Source organism: Diorhabda carinulata, chromosome X (genome assembly GCF_026250575.1).
Source record: "Diorhabda carinulata isolate Delta chromosome X, icDioCari1.1, whole genome shotgun sequence".
Lineage (NCBI taxonomy): Eukaryota > Metazoa > Arthropoda > Insecta > Coleoptera > Chrysomelidae > Diorhabda > Diorhabda carinulata.
The window spans coordinates 55,132,247-55,149,740 of NC_079472.1; the positions used below are offsets into that span (position 1 = coordinate 55,132,247).

At 32.4% G+C, this 17,494-nt stretch overlaps 1 protein-coding gene across 1 annotated transcript in view; it reads left to right on the forward strand.

Annotated features, from left to right (window-relative positions):
- LOC130902027 (opioid-binding protein/cell adhesion molecule-like) overlaps positions 1–17,494 on the forward strand; it is a 312,350-nt gene that overhangs the window by 200,305 nt on the left and 94,551 nt on the right. Inside the window, exon 3 of the mRNA XM_057813826.1 lies at positions 10,201–10,398. Within this exon, the coding sequence (XP_057669809.1) occupies positions 10,201–10,398 (198 nt within the window). The remainder of the gene's footprint in view (positions 1–10,200; positions 10,399–17,494) is intronic.

Here is a 17,494-nt window from a genome sequence, read left to right on the forward strand (position 1 = left end):
ATTGGTGTAGTGGTAGTGTGAACAGTATGTTTAGTATATTAAATTAATTTAATTATCAAATAAATAAATTCCGCTATTTCATTGAAAAAATCAGAAGGGATGTCATATGCTAGAATGGGGATAAATGAAGCAGAAGCAGGCTCCTATTTTGAAATGATGCAGAGGAATCTCAGTGCCAATGACTTAATAAATAAACCTAGCAATATTTACAACATGGAAGAGTCCAAAATGCAATTAAATAATCGACCAGGTCATGTTTTGGCTGACAAAGGTTCCACAGCTGTAGCTATATCAACCTCTACAGAAAAGGTTCAATCACAGTAATTGGTTGTTGTAATGCTAAAGGAAATTTAATGCTTACCGCGTGCATGATGGAAATACAAAGAAAAAATCCTGATGTCGAACATGGAATGCTTCCAGACTTAGTGATTTATATGTCCGAAAAATCCGCTATAATCTTTCCGACTAGAAACTCTTCCTCAGTAAGTGGTATTCGGCGCCAGTGGATATATATACTGGTATTCAGATGGGGTAAACAATTATTATTAAGTTGGAAGCAACCATCTTTTTATCGAACCACGTTTACAATTAATAAAAAAGGCGGACACGATTATCCCAATTAATATTTATTACTAAAAACAATAAAAAAAATTTATCAACAAATATGTAAAACAACTTATCTATGGAAAGGTCGGATGGTTGTAGCCATCAACTGAAACCCCACATGTTGAAGTGAGTTGAATCTGGTGGTTGAAACTCCCAGCCTGGCAGTGGGAAAAAAATGAGGAAGTAAACGGGAATACAGATGGAAATTAAGGAAGAATGAATGAGTAGAGAGAAAATATTTGAATGAAAGTAGCTTCTGCTCTAACGTATAAAAAACCGAATTTTTATTTTTTAAAACACAACCAAACAAAAATCACAATAGAAAAAAACTTGCCAGAGAATATTAAGAATGAAATCATGAACAAACAAAATCAAATTTACAAAAATTTACTTGGATTTGAAGTGTAGTCAAAGAGGTTTCATTGAATTTTTCGAATGGAGTGGAAGGTCGGTAACAAATCAATTTCTTCGAAAACTTGAATGTTAGAATAAATAAATACGAAGTGACTACTGCGCCACAATACGTGAACAAAGGAATATTCAAAAAGTTTGAAGAAACACGTAACAAGTCGAATGGCATGTTACACCGCCTACATAACCGATATATTTCTTTAATCGATGAAATTCTAATTTCTTGTCTCGAATATTATACCGAGTTTGAGGACGTGTGCTCTTGCTCTGGTATTAAGAAAAAAAAGGTGTTAGAATATCTGAAGAGCAAAGGAAAAGGTGAAATAAGTAGTGGTTATCTCTTCCAGACCACTATTGTCATCACTCCCGGATACCCGGGCAGAGATGACCAGTCTTGGTTTTTTTAAGGTTGGAAATATATTTTTTCAATTCACTAAAGTGATTTGTCGTTAATTTTTATTGAGAGTTGAAAATATAGTTCAGTTTTTCATATAAATTCAATATTTCTTAAAATAAAAGCCTTTTTTTGTAGAGTCTTAAAGTTACTAGGGCTATCTCTACCGAAATTTCCCTCGATTAGACAAATATCAGAAATATAACTACTTTCATTCTCAATATTTTAGTTAGAAAATTGAGAAGAATTTCCGCTATATTCTCTTGGGTTATTTCAGATCGATCAACAACGAATTGTCAGATATGAAATCTCATTTAAGTAATGAGTTAAATCAAAACATTGAAAATTATTTCAAAACCGCTGTCGATTGTACTTCCGACAGATTCTCTAATATTAATCATCATGCGTTTTGTATCGTCCATGATCCCAACTAATTCTCTCGTATTGTTCTCCTCCTTTTATTAATTTTCTCCATTAATTGTATCGAATTTTCCTCCGGAAAACGTTGCATGGCCAGCTTAAATAATACCTCAACATCTTCCATTTTAATTACAGAATTATTTATCGTCTCCTCATTCTTAATTTGAGTCCAAATTAACTCACAATTTGGAATTTGATTCAAAAGAATAAAGAAGCAAACATAGTACTATGCGTTGTGTAAGTGCCATCTGAAACTCGTTTCACTACTGCCTTATTGGATTTATCTAGAATTAATAGTTCTGCTCAAATCAATTCTATATTATTCGAAGGAAGCGATTTTCAAAGTACAACTTTTTCATCAGCCGTGGTGGAATATCTATTCAGTTTCCTACTATGCTAAATTTATCACAATGCAAACATTTCAATCCAATTTGTTTGATACTTATTTGAATCAATATTCGAAAACCTTCTCATTGGTGGTGATGATAACCAGCCTGGTTCAATTCGAAAATCAAGAAGCATGTTTGGTTAGGCAAGATATTATTTTGGGAAATGATAGAGATACTAGTATTCTTCAAGAAGTACCGAGCCCAGATACCCTCTTGTTTTTAACTGGATTTGGAGTTGTTAAAGCAACAGTCAGAACTTCCTGGAGTGGAATTAACTTGGAAATGGATATTAAGACTTCCAGATGTATGAAGTTTTCCATATTTATAGTTCCATCAAATATAGTTTAAAAGCTAGTGTTATTACAAAATGGAAATTAAGTACCGTCTATACCAATTGCTCATTCAGTAACAATGATAGAAACTTATTTGGAACTATTTAAACTTTGATACAACAAGAAAAATCCATTGTCTACCAGTGTAATTTAACAATAGCAATGACAACTACAGCACTGCGTGAGAGGCCGGCTATACGATGGAGAATATTATCTACTTGCAAATTCAGCTTTGCTTGGTCGAGCTATCATTGTCGATTCAGGAGATGCTTATCATTTACGATTTGTAGTATTATAGCGATGTTCATTGTACCTAGTATAAACTCTGCTCGATTTATGTTTAATTCAAAGGAAACCGTAAACTGAGAAATCAGAGAACCATGTAATAGGATTGCAGACATATGGTAGTTTCTCAAATTAAACCGATAATCAATCAACTTATTCATATGATACAGTATAGGGCTTCTTTCATTACAACGCGTTTTGTATTGGGCATAGAGAGCTGGGATTTTTTGTTTGTTTTTTTTCTCTGCAGTTTCTTAAGCTGCGGTTCCTAAAATACGTTGATGTTATACAGTTCTCTACAATACTTCATAAAGAAAAGAGAATTTATGAATTTATAGAGTATATCCGCGATTAAGTCGGAAAGTAACCAGGTTAGACCAGGTTAGAAAAGAAACCTGCAGCACCGAGTAGTGAGCTGTGATTTCAGATGGTGGTCTCATCACTCCTGAAATACGCACATTTGTCTATGAATTTGATAACGCAAATTCCCAAAAGAAATTTTGTATTTCTGTAATAAGCAAATATTTGAAAATGTTTTCTCTAATTCCTCAATAGTACATTTCTATAAACAAATGATGTGGTTGGTTTGTGAAATTTGATTGGGTATAGGAGAAATATAGAGGAATTTAGAATGTTGAGTGTACTAAGGCTGCTACTTGAGTTTTTAGATGTGTCAATACTGTAGGTATATCAAATCTGATATCATAAATTTTGACATTTTTAATGGTTTAAGTACTTAGAACGTGTTGTCATATGAGTGCTATCTGAGTTGTTTACAGATACTTGAAACCCAACTGGACATATCGTCCCTGGACCATTAGAGCAACGTAGAAAGGTCAATTCTGAATAGTACACCAGCATTTGTTTCGAAAAAATCAGATGAATGTTTTTGAAAAGTAAGAGCCTCGAATTGATGGGTAATCCGCCGTATAGTCCAATGTCAACGTTATTCACATCTGAAGCGGTTGACTCGATCAAATCATATGTTTTGGAACTACTTCAATCGGAATGGGAAAAAATGCTTCGGCAATTGATTCAAAAGTATGAAAAAGTGTATTGATTTCCATTTCAAAAAATAATTATTTGTTTTCATTTATCTATCTCAAAACTATAGTAGCAGCCCTCTTATGCTGTGATCTCCAGTAGATTGTTGTGGAAAAAAGTAGCGGGTGAAGGTAAAGCCTGAGTAATGTGTTTGAATTCACTCACACTTGAGACGTTTCAAGTGGGCGGTATGAGTTAGTCTTACCGAGGCAGCTAAAATATCGTAAGAAAAAAATTTGAGTATAGAAGATTCATCGCTGAGGAAGTGAAGCCGTATTTTCTCGAACTTGAAGCTCTGTAATTGAATTATCTGCTGAAACTTCAAAAGTTGAGGCTTCTCTTCTGTATATTCTCTCAATTTCAATTTTGTTATGTACTAAGGTGAGGAACTGCATTATACAAACGTCAACTCTCTCTGGAAATAGACTCTATAAAAAAGTCATTCCTTATAGTGATTGTTACCAGCATAAGTAAGAAATTGGTCTGGAAACTCTTATATGGTAACGATGGGAGTTTCTGTTTAGAAAAAATTGGGTTAAGACTCTATTAGAAAGGTTTTGTGCGTTCAAGTTGACAAAAGAAATAAATAAAGCTTGAGTGGTTGTTTGAGTAATAGTTTTTATAGTCACCTACTGTCTAAGTATCCTGCCTTAATTGCTAGTCCATGGAATGGGTGTGTTGATGATGAGATGAGTAAACATCACTATTCCATGTCGATAGCCGTTGTGTGAAATTCTATTCGGTCAACAGAGACTTAAACTCATCAAGTGGGGACTTCTAGGAACTCGATCATCTTCATCATGCACTGGTCTGGAAGTGAACGCGGAATGAATTTGTAGAAAGTGGAGGTTTCTATCTATAACTCGTTACAAGAACTTCGAATGTTTCACTCCTCTTCTGTTCCGAAATTAGTCATTCTACATTTGTCAACTAACCGCAACTTTGATAAATAGTTCAGTAGAGTTGATGAAATTTGCGTTTACAAATTCGATAAGTCAATCCTGATCTTATTCTGTCAGAACTGGAACTAAGTAATCTCGACCCCTATTGAGAAGTTAACTGTGTGGTTAATGGAAATGGAGTTGTTTAAATGAAATACATGTCGAATTCGTCAATGTTGTTTTAGTATATATTCTATTAAAATATGATGAGGGTTTTCACTAATGTTTTCTTTTATTATCATCCTCCCAAGTTCACATAAGAAATTAATTGGACAAACTTGTTATTAAGATATTAAGATTATATTTTCTCTTATATTTTATGTGATTCTTAACGTTAAATATAGAAATACAGAGTATATAAATACGTTATTGGTAGGAACTAAACTTAGATTTTCATTAAAATGTAAATATTTTTTTGCTTTGCAATGCAATAATCCTCACAAATTGAGAACAAAATCAGCATCGAGCTCAAATCCATGTTAATTCCTAGTTATTACCCATGAATGACCTATTCATATCGCTCAAAACTCTCTATGCTACATCGAAGCTTATTCATATGAATATAACGAATGTATGAACTAGGATTGTCGTCACAATCTAACTATCATGTATTCGCTGGTTAGTATATATTTCTATCGATTAAAAGCATCATTCTCATTCATCGTGTGTCCAATTATTATTATTGTACTTGAAGTAAACGTGGATCATAATCTCCTCAATTATTTGTTCTACATGACCAAACATTTTTCACAATAAAGCTGTTTTTTCAACTTTTGAGATGATTTAATTAGCTAATTTCTTATTTACCGGTGACATAAGGTAGATGATAGAAGACCTACTCAATACCCAAACATCTATCAACATTGAGGATAATTTTTAGTTATTAGTTGATATTAGCAGTGGCGGCGCGACACCTAAACTTAATGTGGTCAAGGTACATTTCGCGAGGCCCTCTGAGGTGCAAAAAGGAGAGAATATAAAATAAACAATCACTTGAAATGAAACAGTTTTTTATTCATTAAGAAAAATTTTCACTTCTTTGGCACATTAAACAAAAATGAAAAAAAAAATAATTATAGAAACAGAAATTTTCTACTTTTGATTTTACTGAACTCCTAAAATGATTAGTTCGTAATTTATCTTGGAATATTTCAACTGCCAAAGTTGAAAGCCTCTCTTGAGCCATAGTATTTTTTAAATAATTTTTAATTAGTTTTAATTTCGGAAAGCTCCTTTCAGCGGAAGTATTACTTATAAGTATTGTTAACAAAATTCTAATGACAATGTTGATTGGGTAAATTTCTTTCAAATCGTTCTCTATGATATATTGGAGTAAATGTTTCACGTCTTTAATGGAGTTGGGTAAATTTGGGATCATATTTTGGAACTTCTCATACAACTCATAAGGCTCTCACCTACTTGCAGGACTGTGTGTCATCCTAGCAGTTTTTCAGATTTCCTCTTTTGGATTTTTTTTTAACTCATAGAGAGGACCAAAATTTTCAAAATGTTGATTTAAAGATATAAATCTCGATTCCACGTTACTCATCACAGAATCAATCATAGTGTTAAAAAACTCTGTTCCATACCGGTGTTTTCCTCAACAAACTGACGAACGTCAAACAAGCATTTTATGAATCCAGTTTGTCGATATTCTTTGACCCAGTTATGAAATGTACGCAAATGTCAAGAGTGATGCTTAAATTGACTTGTAGACATTTTCATAATTTGCTTATGATATTGACACGCATTAATAACTCATACTATATATGTAATGATATGATAAATTCCAAACTAAACATTTCTTTTAAAACGGAACCGCAATCACTGCAATTGCAATAATACAGCCTTCGCCGCTTGGATTATACTTTAATTTATCTTTGGTTATTTTCCAGCGTTTGCTGGAACGTGAATTTTTTTGCAGTAAATCGAAAGCTTACTTTTGATATTGATTACCTGTAAAATATGAACGCATAATATACAGTAGTTACAGAGACATTGTGATCCAACGATTTTTTAATGACCTCAAGATTATTCGCGTATATAGTAGTCTAGTAGATACTCTAGAATAAGAAAAAACTTGTGGCTTATGCTTTTGGGTTTCCATGTTTTCTTAATTTTATTTTCGGCTATAAGGCGCGAGGCCATTAGCAACGCCATGTGGTGTCATCTGCAATCATGCTCAATTTATAATTGATAGTTCTTGGATATCATGTTTAAACATATTATTACCAGTTTTATGTAAGGTTCAGTAATTGCAGTTTTTAATTTCAGTAAAAGACCCAAAATATACGTTTACTTACTCTGCTAAGAACCAATTTTACAAACCATTGTAATATGCCAATATCTGTAAGATTTCCTGTCAAATGTTTTTCACATTCTGTTAATCGGTAACGTATACAAGTAACTAATAGCTTTTAATTAGACAAGGGAAAAAGTACTCGATTTTAAGGTAGACAAAAAACAAAAGCTAAAATCTAGTATATTCCCGTTTATAATACAAATTTTTTTCTGTGACGGGAAAAACGATGATTTATTATTGAAAAATTAAATTATTACAATATTCAAGTCAGGAAATTAATGGTGTGAAATTTGAATTTTGAAATTAGTAAGTTATGTTATACTTTACCGAAAATTTGACCTGCATTGGCAAGGAAACTTTTAAAGTATTCAAATAGCTGTGAATTAAATTTTGTGATTTGATTTAAAAAATGTGGACTTTAGTAGTTGTTGAGAAGTTATTTTCAATACTATAAAGTGGAAAATGTCTGTTCCCCAGTCTTCATTAACTCCACTGGAATAAATAGAAATAGCCAAAGTAGCGTCACAAAAATTATTGGCTTATATTTCGAAATTTACACAACAATAAAAGCCATCAACAGTGTGGTCCAATTATTCAATCAATAGTATTTTACCATTCAATAATAATATAGATATTTCAAAATATTCCAAACTAATTATATTTCTGCAACAATATAATAAAGGTTACAAGCCCAAGAAAGTTGCAATTTCTTGTAATTTCTTAAATAATGCTCCCGATGAAGATTATTCAATGGTCAAGATTGTTGTTACATTTGGGATTGCAGGAGCTTGTCGAATTTGTAAAATTGGATAAAATTGGATGATATAGAAGATTCAAGAGGGTTGTTGATTGTAAAATTCAAGGAAACAAAGAATTATGTAAACAGGAGATTTGGAGTTACTGAAAAATATGTTAAATTTAGCCGAATGTACATAGCCCTACGTCTAACAACAGCAATGATCGCCGTTCTCAATCAGGTTGTGCTAAGTCATATACAAGTCATTCATTTTAAAGATCGTCTGCTACACTTTTAGTTGAATCGTGGGAGACTTGATAACACTGAAGAAATATGGCAGTTGGAAGTCATCAATGGTCGCTGAAGGGTATGTTGATGGATAGGTTGCAAAAATTGCTAAAAGTGTTTACAACGTGAGGTAGTCCTGAAATAAAATCGGATTTGACACCAAGTAAAAATATAATTTTAACAAAAGAAAATTTGACTGTTGGACGTGTCATTCATGAAATATAAATTTAATAATTGTACTTTTGATATAAAGGAAACGTAACTTTATTATTCAATAAACTATTCTCAAATTGAATATCTACCTTTGCTTGTGTGTTTATACAATGTATGGGGAAAAAGTTATTCCATAGAAATACCTGTTGGCAGAGATAAAATCCCTTTTTTCCTGAGACAAAAAAAATTCGGTACATTAGCTTACACAACCATCAAAAAAGATATAAGATAAATAAGATAGGAAGATAATCATTTTGTCAATAGAATCCATCAAAATCATTTTGGAACAGCTGCGAATGGTTTTAACAAATCCAAAGCTAATGTAAATTGTATAGTATGTTGGTAGCCTATGAAAAGATGGAATTTATTCTCATCTTTACCAAAAGCTGCTGATACGAGCAACAAACGAAAACGCAAAAACATTTCTAAATATGGTGTCCTGAATAAACACTCAAGATAGAATTTTTTAAATCGAAAACTGCTGTAAAAAATGCTGAGTTGAATCTAAAATTTTTCTAATGATTCTGATTTTAAAACATTGCACCTAGAAAATCTACTACAATTGCGAGAATTTTAATACTGATACTACGAGATCAATCAGAGACAGAGCAGTGAGGTTGAAGATAATACATCCCGCCTGCATCTTATGCAACGGACTATTTTCTCACTCCAAACCAAATAAAAAATGGATTGGTTGAATGTATTTTAGACCAGATGGAAAACTGTATCAATTTTTGATATTTTTGTTAAGCTAGATATTTTCTTATTCAACAACCAAATTTTAGCCCGAAAATTACAAAAAATAATTACGAATTGTATTCCAACTCAGGCACATCACCTTTAGATAACATTTGGCCAAATAAAGATATGAAAACTTCTCCAATCTCCAATCAGGTACAAATTCATCTCTACTAAGGTACTCGGAGATATTTCTAATTGAATATGTGTGAGACCTAATTCCTCCTCAAACTCTGATGGCTCTTTGACATGAGATAGATATAAAATGGGATGAAATGCCTCAAGAAAATATCTGAGAAATCTTTGCAGTGCATTATGGAAGCTGGAGAAGAGAAACCAAGATTATTTTTGTCCCTTGGGGTTGAAATTTTGATCTGATATGATTCACTCTCCTATATTTTGAAAATACTTGAATTTCATTGAAATAACATCAAAAAGTTATTTCCAAATGTTTCTTGGGAAACAATTTCTGAATAAATTCTAAAATGTTTAATGTTTATTACATGCGAATCAATTTTTTTCTGCTTTACTATTCTCTTAAGAGAATGATTTGGATGTATGCAGAAGGGAGAGTCGATTAAAAAGTCAAAACATATCAATTGGTTTAAACTTATTGTATTTGTTGAGTTAATAATGATTGCCTCATAATATTTCATTAATTATGTTCTCACTCTTTTATTTAAATAGTTTCCACATGGTTTCAACCGTATTATATCACGAAATTAGCAAGTGCAGCAAGTTTTATTCCAAAAATTACATATATAACTTCATTTCTATTCCAAACTTCACGTTTACATTGTGTATTTTTGTAATGATAATTTTATATAAACATTCATAATTCATATTATTAATCTGCTGTATAAAACCGCAAATAATTGCATAATTGCGGAATGCGGTCCTGTTATATGCTCAGTTTTCCACTCTGATCACGTGCACTATGCATGAATTTGTTTTGGTTCGCTATTTTTTTGATAAATAGACTCAATAATTCTAGTACTATATTTTCTGAATATTATTGGTTGACGCGGATTATGAAGATACATCGATTTTAAAATTATTCTTGTACAATATGCAAATTAACAAGAGCCTCATTATTTTCAGGTCCATTCGTGATAGTATGGAAACGCGGAACGACATTAGTTAGTGCTGGACAACAACTAATAAGCATGGATCCCCGAATATCCTTGATTGGTTATAATTTACAACTTAAAGATATTCGACACGCTGATCAAGGGGACTATACGTGCCAAATTGGAGACGGTTCCCAAGGGGATCTCATACACACAATAGAAATATTAAGTGAGTCGATTTAATAATGATTTATGATGATACTCATATTTCCCGAGAGAGAAATTGATATTTAAACGTAATTAAATTAATCACATTGACGTGCTGAAAAACTATTTTACACGTATAAACCTTTTTTACTTTAAGAAGACGATAACGTCGCAAGATAAGAGATTTCGTCGTTGTCATCTTGTATTTTTTATCTTTTACTCATCCTAATTTGATTCATTTCTAAGGGATTAGGTAATAATGAAACATTAAATTACTAATATCAGAACATTACAGATATCTAGAAGGATGAAAATAATAGTACACAGTACACAACCCTTCGTATGTATTGATAAATACATAAATGAAACTTTGCATATAGCTTTGGTGAGTCCAACATAATCTTTATCTACAACTTTTTTCGAAACTTTTTAGAGCTAGAAATTTCGAAACATGTCGAATTCATGCTTATATTTCATAGATAATATGACAAGAAATTCGAAAAATAATTTTTTCCGACAAAATAAGTGCTGCATCAATCTTGTCCCACGCCTCAAATATGCCGAATATACGAGGTTAAACTTGCAACACATATATAGTTGATTTTGAGTAAATTATTCAGTAATTCTATATATAATCAATAGATCATAGTGTTCAGTTAAAATTTTTTCGTTTATTTTATTATAAAACAAAATGAGTGTTTTATTTGTGAATGTTTGTGCGATAGTCCTGGTTTTCCAGTAGAAAGAGAAGAAGTGGAAAAGTTTCCAGAGAGTAGAGAGTCGGAAATACTTTAGTCATAGTTTCAGTAACGTTGATTTAGAGGAAGAATAAGAAGACAAGTTCATCATATATCATTCTTCATGCTATAAAGATTTTATAGTAATAAAACAATATTTGGCACGGTATGAAAAATAATTTTATTGAATATTATGAGTACAAAAATATTTTTGTAAGCTTTTGAAATTAAAATAGTAAGTAATAGTAAATTATATTTTTAAATACGTAAATATCATTAATATTCGGTTGATTTTAATATATATATATATATATATATATAATGAAGTTATTCCAGTCCCGTCCGGTAAAAAAATTCACAGAATCGTCTGCCGAATTGATTGACTTGAATACCAAAGAAAAAAAAATAACTAATCACTATTAATATACCCCCTTGCCCTCGCCACACACGTTTCTTTGGTAACGACTTTCAGGAGCTCTGCCGGTTTTTACTTTACCGCTTCCATCAAGTCAAATCGGGTCCCTATCAAAGCAGATTTTATCTTCGCAAACAAAAAACAGTCGCACGGTGCCGAATCTGGTGCGCTTACTGACCAAATACTGCTCCACAGATATGGACAGGTGCGTTGTCCTGGTGCAAAATCTGAGTTGTTCATGGGCCGTTTCTTACGTACTCGTTTTCGCAGTGTTGCCAAAACTGTAAATCTGGTTGATACTCTCACCCTCTGGAACCCATTCAGTCATCACGATACCGTTAATGTCGAAAAAAATCGATCAACATTGCCTTGAATTTTGATTTGCTATAACGGCCCTCACTAAAGCGCTTAAGCCACTCGAAAACACGCCCACGAGATAGAGAATTGTTGAGTTTTGGGATATGCAGAGACAGGATATCTAACTACCCAACGCACTAGTCGTTTTTTTGTTGGAGGTGGTCGTATGTTTAAGTTTCGTGCGTTGTTTCTGTCTGTATTGAATGTTTGTTTTGTTTTGATTTGACTTTTTACTACATATGCTGTTTTACTTATCTTGACCTTGTGTTGTTACCCGTGATATTTATTCACTTTTCAGACTTACTAAACAATTTTATTTCGCTTTCATTGATATTTAATTAGGAGTATTGAATTTACCTTAATTTGGTTGAATTTAAGTGGGACTATTGTCAAAAGACCGTCTTAGATAAGGAGAAATATATACTCCGCTATAGTGGGGAGTGTCGCAAAAATTTTTGCATAAGTGGTACAGGACTGGGCAAGACCATCATTATCTACCATGAAAAGTACCATAATATTAGATTTTTCTGCACTGATTGTGTTTCTCTCACTCTAAAATATCTATAAAAATTAGATGTCACAACAATCCCAACTCAATAGAACCCTACTTGAATATTGACGAAGATTATCATAATCAAATTATTAACTGCATGAGTATTGGAAATACATCTTCATTAGTTATAGAAACTAACGTCTGGCAAAAACTTTTCGATCCGAATAACCCTCCAACATTGATAAATGCTCCAAAAACTTATAACAACTTTCAAGCTTGTTGCCTACGGCGTCTCTTTCCAAGCAAAACCTTTCGAAATCCGTTGAAAAATGTTTTCGAATAATTATCAATGTCCTTGGGTTATTATTACTGAAAATAAAATGATCTAAATTTCATTCTTATCGTTTTTTGCCTTATTTTCAAATAAGTATAATAAAAGATATGATTCATTGCATGATCAGAAGTGGATTTTTCCGTGCTTGGGAGAATTTCCTAACGAAATATACTAATCAACATATATTTTCAAGAACATCTACACCTACTAAATACGAAATAATATTATTTTATAATGATTAAATTAATAGCAAGACTATATCAAAATAACTAACAGTACATCATTGTAAAGCAAGTCTTCATAAAATTATTGTAACAAATCTGGATGTTATTACTTGAAAATTCTCCTCTGGATGCGTTAGTATATCATAGAGATTTAATGTTTCTCAAAACAATACACTAGTGTTCAAATTCAGCAATTGCATCTGTTACTGTAAATTCTATAATAGTTTCCACTTCCACGATTCCGGAGGAGAGTTATTACAATTAACAATATGCAGAGTTAATTGTGGTATGAAGTGAATAGCTCTAATAAACGAGATATATACGGAATCGTACCTGAAAATTGCACAATAAATTAAACATCATATACAAACAGACATAATTGTATTATATATTCATGAAACATTCGAGGTGCAAACAATCGGCATTGTAAAATAGTTGTCTCTGTGCGGTGAGAATCTAGGGAGTAAAATTAGATTTGTTAACGTATTCCTAAACATTACATTGTTCATGATAAAATAATAATTGTGGTCGAAATAAGAATTTTAGATTTATCAGGAATTATAAAATAAGCAATCATTCACTCAAATTATAAATATACTGTACATAAATTATTTATTTAAAAATATTTTGAAAATATTCAAAGTGTTTTCGTAGTGGGATTGTGGCAAACATAAACACCAAAGTGTACTAACTCTAATATATTTCTGAGCAAATTCTCTTTTGATATTCACGATGTAAGTGAACTTTTTATTAATACTCGTATAAATAAGCAAATTGTCAGTTTCAATATCATATTTTGATAGATTGATAGTAGTAGAAACTTCAAATTTTTTATCTACCTCAAATTCAAATCGATAATATATGTGTATATTAACAAAAGAGCCAGGTTCACGGGTTGAACCGCGTTGAAATTTAGAAAATTCTCGACGTTTCAGTTCCCAATTTAAAGGTATTCATCCATTGATGAGCCGATTCCGTGGTCTCGATCCAACTGTCAGCTCAAAACCGGCAGTGATTGTGTTAATGTCAACGGTGTTCTCAATGGTAAGCATATTATTCATTTTTTTTTGTTTGAGCGTCTCATTTCATCGGTGAAATTCCAAGGAGTAGTCAGTTTGAGGTATTGAAATCATCCAAAAAAAAGGGTTAATTCGTTGCGTGGAGCAGGTATATAGAAACCACGGAAACGCATCACTTCTTACCAATAAACAAATAACCACCTTATCCTCACCCTTCTTTCGATAATGACTTCAAAGAGGGAGCCAAAACGTGGAGAATTTTCAAAACGCGGTTCAACCCGTAAACTTACTTCCATGGTTTGAATATTTTCACTTATCTCTCCACTGATGATGGGAAGAGCACTCCCCGAAAGCTGGGATTTAAAGTTCAATAAAAAGTTCTGTTGTTTCAAAATTTGCTGCAAGAAAAACCAATATATTGGACCTTGCGGCAAATTTTGAACTTTTTATTAAACTATAAATCCCATATATATTCAAATAATGCCCCATGCGAAATTTCCATTGACGAAAACAATATTGGAAGTCTTCTTCTGCTATTTTCGCCAACACAGCTTCCAAGAATTCAAATATACTTTTTTGAATTTATAAAAAATTTGAAACTCCCAGTAGGAAGAAATTGCAGAAGATTGGAACCCAGAAATTATACTACGTATATATAAAAGTGGCCAAGAAATTGTAAGAAATACTAAGAAATAAAAATAGCTATGATACCAGTAAAAATAACGACTAGAACAATATAGAAAAGAATAAGAAATATGGTGGAAATCACTTTAGGGGATTCACAATGTGGTTTTACGAGCGAAGAAAGCACAAACGACTTAATATGTACAATTGAGTGCGAAATTAATTTGTAAATAAGATAATTCCTGTATGCTTTATAGAAGTGGAGAATGCCTTTGGCCGAGTAAGGGGACAAGATATATTAAAAAAAATGTAATAGATCCGAAGAGAATAACATTGATAAAAGCAATTTACAGAAATATTAAAAATGTGATATTAGCAAACACGAAGAATCAAGGGAATTTACCACAAAGTTACATGTTAAAAAGAAGGAGTTGATTCATATGAAAAATTCAGTATAGGAACTTAAAGGATGGAACTAACGTAGAAAACAGAATGAATATTCGCAGATGGTTTAGTATTATTAGCTAAATAGGAAAGAAGATACATAACATAACCTAGAAATATTGAATACGCAACTGGATATAATTAATATGAAATAAGATACAAATGAAAATGAGAGTATGATAATAATAAAAGAAGATAAAGTACACAATACTCAAATATAGGGGAAGCAAAATGGAAAAAAAAATATATGAATGAATACCAAGGAGTAATAATACAAAGTAATAGCAGACTAGTGCAGGAAATAAAAGAAAGAAAAGGAAAAACTTGCAAATTACTTGATTGGGTGACAAAATACCAAAGAACATGCTCTACAGTTGTGAGACATGGACATTAAATCAAAATCAAAAAGACCACAAAAATGCAATGAAAAATGGAAATCAGATACTTCAGGAAAATAGAAAATGAAACAAAAAATATAGAATGAGAAATGAACAAACGTAATTTATTGCAGAAACTCAATAATTTCTCTCAAAGATCTATCAATCAGATAATGTTAAAAATAAATATTTTTTTTATAGTTTGCATCAATACATTGTATGTATGTCGTTGTTGCAACACCGGGAATTCACAGTGCTCACAACTGATCTATTAATCTCATTTCTCTAAGAAAATTTCAGAATGTGAAATGGTTCTAGCTGCCAGAGATTTTCATCTTCTATTTCATACACTTCCAAGGGTAATGCTCTGAAGTTCCGTAGTCTCCTACACTTCTACAGAATGTGGACAAGGTTTTGTCACCTACGTAAAAGAATTTGCACATTGCACTCTCTATTAAACATAGCATCTCCAGGTGTTCAATGAGGTGGTAATCTCCCACAAGATTTCTGTTAATATTTGTAGATTGTTTTCAAGGAGTACATTTGCCTTTCTCAAACTCTATAGATTATTCCGGAAATTGGTTTCAACTCTATCCACTTTCGAGCGTTTTCCTATTATTCTTCAGCTGATACGATATAAGGATGCAGGTCCTGAGAAGAATTTATTCATCCCTATTCTACCGGGTCTGTCAGCTGGTTCGTTTCTCTCCACTTTAGTGTGTCACAGAATTTATTGGACGGTTGTGTTTTCTAGTTTCCATCAAATCTCATATCAAAATAAAGAGCACAAAACTTTAAGGCTCTAAATTGGATTTTTTGGAACCGTTGGTGATACTCAAACACACTTACAGTGCAATAGTGAGGTTATAGTACAATATAAGCGCAACGCCTATCTTAGAGGTCTGGCTATTGAATAACGAGACTGCGCGCCTAGAGGGCACCTTAGACGAGTGAGGTAAAAAACGAATAGTACGTTGGGTATCTAGATATCTTATCTATGCACGTTCCAAAACACGTTTCCGTCACTATTATAGTATCTGTGCAGTAGCGATTTGAAACAAACGTGTTTGTTTCTTGTGCCGAAAACTATGTGTGACGAAAAACAGGAGCAACGCTGCAATCTCGTTAAATTGAAAAAACTCTGACTGAGTGCTATAACTTGTTGCAAGAGGCCTATGAGGACAATTTTCTATCTCGTGCAGGTGTTTTAGAATGGTGTAAACGCTTTAGTGATGGCCGAGAGAGCACTGAAGATAACCAGCACCCAGGTCGCCCTGTAGCTGTTTCAACTCCGGAAACAGTGACCAAATTCAACCAAATTGTGTGTGCAGATCGTCAAATGAGTATCCCGATGATTATCGAGGCTGTAGACGTGGATAAAAAAAAGTCTGTGCGATATTGGTGCTAAAAAATCTGACTCTTGACCGAAAGCTCTTGCGTAAACGGGTCTACTCATATTTCCTTGAAAGGCTAGAAAAAGATCTGCTTTCAAAGGGACCCGATTAAGTCGATGGAAACGGTAAAACCAAAACCGACAGAGCTCTTAAAGGCTCTCACCAAAGAAGACTTCCGGCACAGCTTAGAGCATTAGAATGAAGAATAATTTTTATAATAAAACCCTTTTTTGTAACAAGTCTCGTTATTTAATAGCCAGACCTCGTAAATGGATTTCTCTGATCACATTTAAATTTTTATTCAATATATTGATCCAACCAGTTGATAAAATATAATAATTTTGTATAAAATAAATTCTATATAAATAGAATAAATAAATAAAAATGAAAAGCATAATATTGTTTTGCAAATACCCTATTCTACTGATTTAAAATCCTGACCCTCATTTGAAAACAAATCGGATGAATTTGAGACAAATTATTATGTTCCATTTAATTCAGTTTAAAGTCGTCTTGAAGGAGGAAATTGAACTAAGGGAAAATGGAAAATTCGATATCATGATTTTGTTCAATAACGAAGTAATTGTCCTTAATCTATGATGAAATGGCGCTCTACTGGAAACTCTCTCAATATTCCCTGCCATTTCGTTAATACTTCTAACCTCTAATTACCATTCAGGTTGTGCTGCTTTGTCTATTA